This window comes from Sinocyclocheilus rhinocerous, unplaced genomic scaffold (assembly GCF_001515625.1).
Source record: "Sinocyclocheilus rhinocerous isolate Xijiao unplaced genomic scaffold, SAMN03320098_v1.1 scaffold1338, whole genome shotgun sequence".
NCBI lineage: Eukaryota > Metazoa > Chordata > Actinopteri > Cypriniformes > Cyprinidae > Sinocyclocheilus > Sinocyclocheilus rhinocerous.
Window position 1 is genome coordinate 688,120 of NW_015632722.1, and position 4,160 is coordinate 692,279.

The following is a 4,160-nucleotide window of genomic DNA, read 5'->3' on the forward strand; positions in this document are numbered from 1 at the left end:
GTAATCGATAATAATCGATTTTATCGATTAGTTGTTGCAGCCCTACTTTCAAGTAACTTAAATATCTGTATGTATAATATGCATACTTTGCATTAAATAGTTAAATATATAAACCACATTTTTTTTTACAACAAATTTAAATCAAGTTTTATATTTCGCCATTTTTTTTTTTTTTGATTAAATGCTTCATGGGATTGGGATAGGATTGTAGTTCTTCCCTCAGTAAGTGTCTTTTTGTTTATTCAAATACTTGTTTTGCTTAAAATCAAAAGTTATGTCCATACATCTGTATAGAAAAAATAATTACCAGCACCAAGGCCACTATATTTCGCCATTTTTTTTTTTTTTTGATTAAATGCTTCATGGGATTGGGATAGGATTGTAGTTCTTCCCTCAGTAAGTGTCTTTTTGTTTATTCAAATACTTGTTTTGCTTAAAATCAAAAGTTATGTCCATACATCTGTATAGAAAAAATAATTACCAGCACCAAGGCCACTGAAAAAGTGAGTGAACACTGTTATACTCAATATAACAAGTGTCTCCTAAGATATTAAACTACCTACATTGACGTGTGGAGACGCATATGACGCCTAAAAAAGTTTTTAGGCACAGCAATTGTCCTCGTAGATTACAAGCAATTTACAATCGCCGGTAGCCTGATCAGGTTCGCCATTACATGGCCCAAGCGCCATAGACACCCGGAAACAAGCGCTCCTGAGCTTGGGCGACTGTAAGCAGACCTCCCGGAAGTGGGCCTAGATACCGTAACTGGTTGCCCATGATCAAAGCATGCGTTTGCATCACGATAACACAAACAGGTAACAAAAGACGAGCGCCTTTGCCCACTAGCAAACCACAGGAGGAGGAGGAGGAGGAGGAGGAGGGAAGAGAATACAGTCACTAACGGTGTATATGAACCCGTTGATATCAGACGGTCGTCAAACACACGCGTTTACATGAATTGTCACCCATTAATTCATGACATGGGAATGGGTGAGGGGCGGAACTGTCTGGGAAGGCTTAGATGAAACGTTTTAATGCCTGTTACACGGTCTATACTGTGAAATAATGCTGGATTCCAAAAAAAAACGACACAAACGGGTATGTGAAACGCACGGACCGGTTCCTGTGAGTCCGCGGGCCGGCTCTGCGCTATTCTACAAGTACTCATTAACAAAAGGCCCGGGCCGTCTGGACAGGAAGAACACTACAGCAGGAGGAAGACCCGGGGAGAGGAGAGGGAGCAACAGCCTTACAACAAAGCCCTCAAAACCACTCGCTACGCCTCATAACCCCAAAATATAAACGCCTAATAAGCTAAAACGGTACCGGATTTAAAGTCGGTTTCAGAACAGAGGGTTACTCACAGGTGGAAGATGCGGATGGTGACGGATTTCAGCCCCGGTTCGCAGCAGCTCCCTAGCTTTCACACCGACAACATGGCGGCTCGATCCAAGCAGACGCGCGCGGGGCATCATGGGTAGAATGAGAAGGAGCGCGTGCGGTTCTTTGCGCCAAGAGGGGAGTGTCGTCTTTTGTTGTGCACGAGACTCGTACAGCAATGTGCAGATTTACAGGCGCTCACAGTGTGACATACATCCCAACACAGTGAGCCAATGACAGCTTTTGAAAGTACAGTACTGGATTTGTGTTTTGTTTTGATATCTGTTATTTTGGGCACGACCATTTATCTCAGTTTCACATGTGAGCACATGTTTTTGCTCCAACAATCTGGTCTGATTTTTTTCTTCTACCTGGCTATTGTGTCCATTTTTATAAAATAAGATACAATAGATTACAAGCTATGTTATTAATAGTCTTGTTATCAACGCCAAATAATATAGTAATGCAAACAAATTGTTTTGTTTAATATAAAATATTCAGAAGTCTACAATTTTCTTATATAATTTATTTTAATGTAAATTAAACATGATTCAGAATGTGACCACTGACATGTTTTATGTAGACCTATTATAATCTCACTGTCTTTGAAATACATTGTTAATAATAGATACCAAATGTTGTATTTGTATGAGTATTCTGGTTTATTTTACATGCTTTTATGAGTTGCAAACTGTTAGAAACTCAAAAGTAAATTTCACAAATGTCACAAATTTTACAAGTGGGATTAATAAATACCTTTCTTCCTCTACAAAGTTGCAAAAACCATAGGGCAGAAAAGATGCATGCTCACCATAATACATTGAACTGAAATGTGAATGAAATGGCCCCCTATTCAAAATGTGAAACACTGTGAACCATGTTTACATGTATCATAATCTTAATATCTTAGTAAAACAATGTTAATAATACAGTAATTATAGACCCTTTAAAAATTAAATGTACCAAATACTGTAGTTATGTGTATAATACATCTGAGGGATTTATGCTTTTATTATAATCTAGAGTGGCAGATGGTAAGGTGAATAGGGTAAAAATGTAAAAAAAAAAAAAAAAAGATATCACCATACTTCCCCAGTTGATTATTAATAGTACATTAATTGTTTTTTATTACAAGTTTTCTGAAATGTTATGTTTAAAAATGCATTTACTTACATTTCCAGAACAGAAATCTGAACATTGGATAAAACCAGTTTCAAAAATCTTGTTTCATTTTGTTGACATATTGCAGTTTTTAAAGAGATTTTGGAAATCTCTTTTTAACTCCATAAATCTGAAAATATTGTCATGTACTGACATAGAATATGTACTGAAATTGACATCTACAGATGCAAATAGACCAAGTGTATTAAAATAAACACTTAAATGTGTATTTTGGATGTTTTTTTCCCACTAGTCTGACGCAAGGCATGTTATTATGAAAGCAAAATAGTCCAAAATTGACTAATGCATGAAAAAAAAAAAAACACATTTACTTGTAGTGTCTTGCTTTAAAAGTCAATTTGGTCACACATTTTACCAGTGGGATTAATGAATGTTTCTTTTCTCTCTATAACAGCTGCAAAAACCATGAGGTAGTACAAAAGATACATGTAGTTCATTATAAACTGCACTCATTCTAAAATAACAGGCTGTTTGAAATGTGAGCAGCAACTTAACTGCCTTTGTGTAAAGAGCAGGAGGACATTGGCTGCAAGCGAACTATTGCAAATGACATTCAATGAGATAAAACTGGTCTGTCCATTGTCTTCCTATCTGATTCACAGCTCTCCCTAAGGAGCACCAGTTTTATACACAACCCTGTGAAAACAAGGCTTTTTATCCTCATCCATATGTATTTGAGAGAATAAAAATGGTGTTTTATTTCACACAAGTCCTCTGTGGTGCACTTATAAGTGACCAAGACAAAGCATAATCTAGAAAGAGTTTATTATGCTGAACAACTGTCCCACCCTTCAGGTGTGTCCCTCTCGCACCCACACACTCTCTCTCTCTCTCTCTCTCTCTCTCACTCACACAAACAGCCTTCCTGGAACAAGTATTGTACATTAACATACATTCATTCTAAGTTTGTGTTCAAATAAACATTTATGGCTAGTCACATTATGCGTTAGGTGCATAAGTACATATCAAAACTTGTTGTCCGTGTACATCGACACAATCAGAAACACACATTCATGTACGCAGACACATGAGGGCCACCCAGAAGCACAACTCCTCTATCGTGAATTTTTACATGCACAAAGTCCTACAGCATTCCCCAAATACACATCTACCCAACCTACAACATTCATCTAACACATTACATTATATTGTCTTATATCAGAGTATAAACAATCTTTCTCTTACACACACACACACACCAGAAAGAGCTGAACGGGTAGCTCCGGGATGTGTTCAAAGATTACCTGGGTCAAAGGTTGGCCACCTTGTGAATACACAAACATATACAAAGGCCTATGTGCTCAAACACACACACACAGAAGATCTGATACTGTCTTCAAGTCTTATTTAATAATGCTTGTCTCAATGAGGCTTTAAGCATCTTGTTGTGGTCCTGTCCATATGCTTGCTCTCTCTCCAGAACTCTGGCTGGTGCTGCACTATAGAGTTTCTCCAATAGAGGGAGACAGAGTTCAAGAGACACAGACGTTGAAGCTGGTAGAACATTTCCCACAATGCAGAGGACTTCATCTCTCAGAGATAAGCAGCTGTTTTCCTCTGAGGGTGGGTTTTTCCTCTGGTTTCTATCCAGCCCT

General features: G+C 37.8%; 2 protein-coding genes across 2 annotated transcripts in view; both read right to left on the minus strand.

Moving 5' to 3' along the window:
• LOC107742842 (pumilio homolog 1-like) overlaps positions 1–1,716 on the minus strand; it is a 21,905-nt gene extending 20,189 nt beyond the window's left edge. Inside the window, exon 1 of the mRNA XM_016555902.1 lies at positions 1,368–1,716. The gene's annotated coding sequence lies outside the window, so the exon portion shown is untranslated. The remainder of the gene's footprint in view (positions 1–1,367) is intronic.
• Positions 1,717–2,891: 1,175 nt separating this feature from the next.
• The window catches only part of LOC107742874 (sodium/potassium transporting ATPase interacting 1), a 5,906-nt gene continuing 4,637 nt past the window's right edge, over positions 2,892–4,160 (minus strand). The window contains exon 8 of the mRNA XM_016555947.1: positions 2,892–4,158. Coding sequence (XP_016411433.1) covers positions 4,149–4,158 — 10 coding nt within the window. The 3' untranslated portion in view covers positions 2,892–4,148. The remainder of the gene's footprint in view (positions 4,159–4,160) is intronic.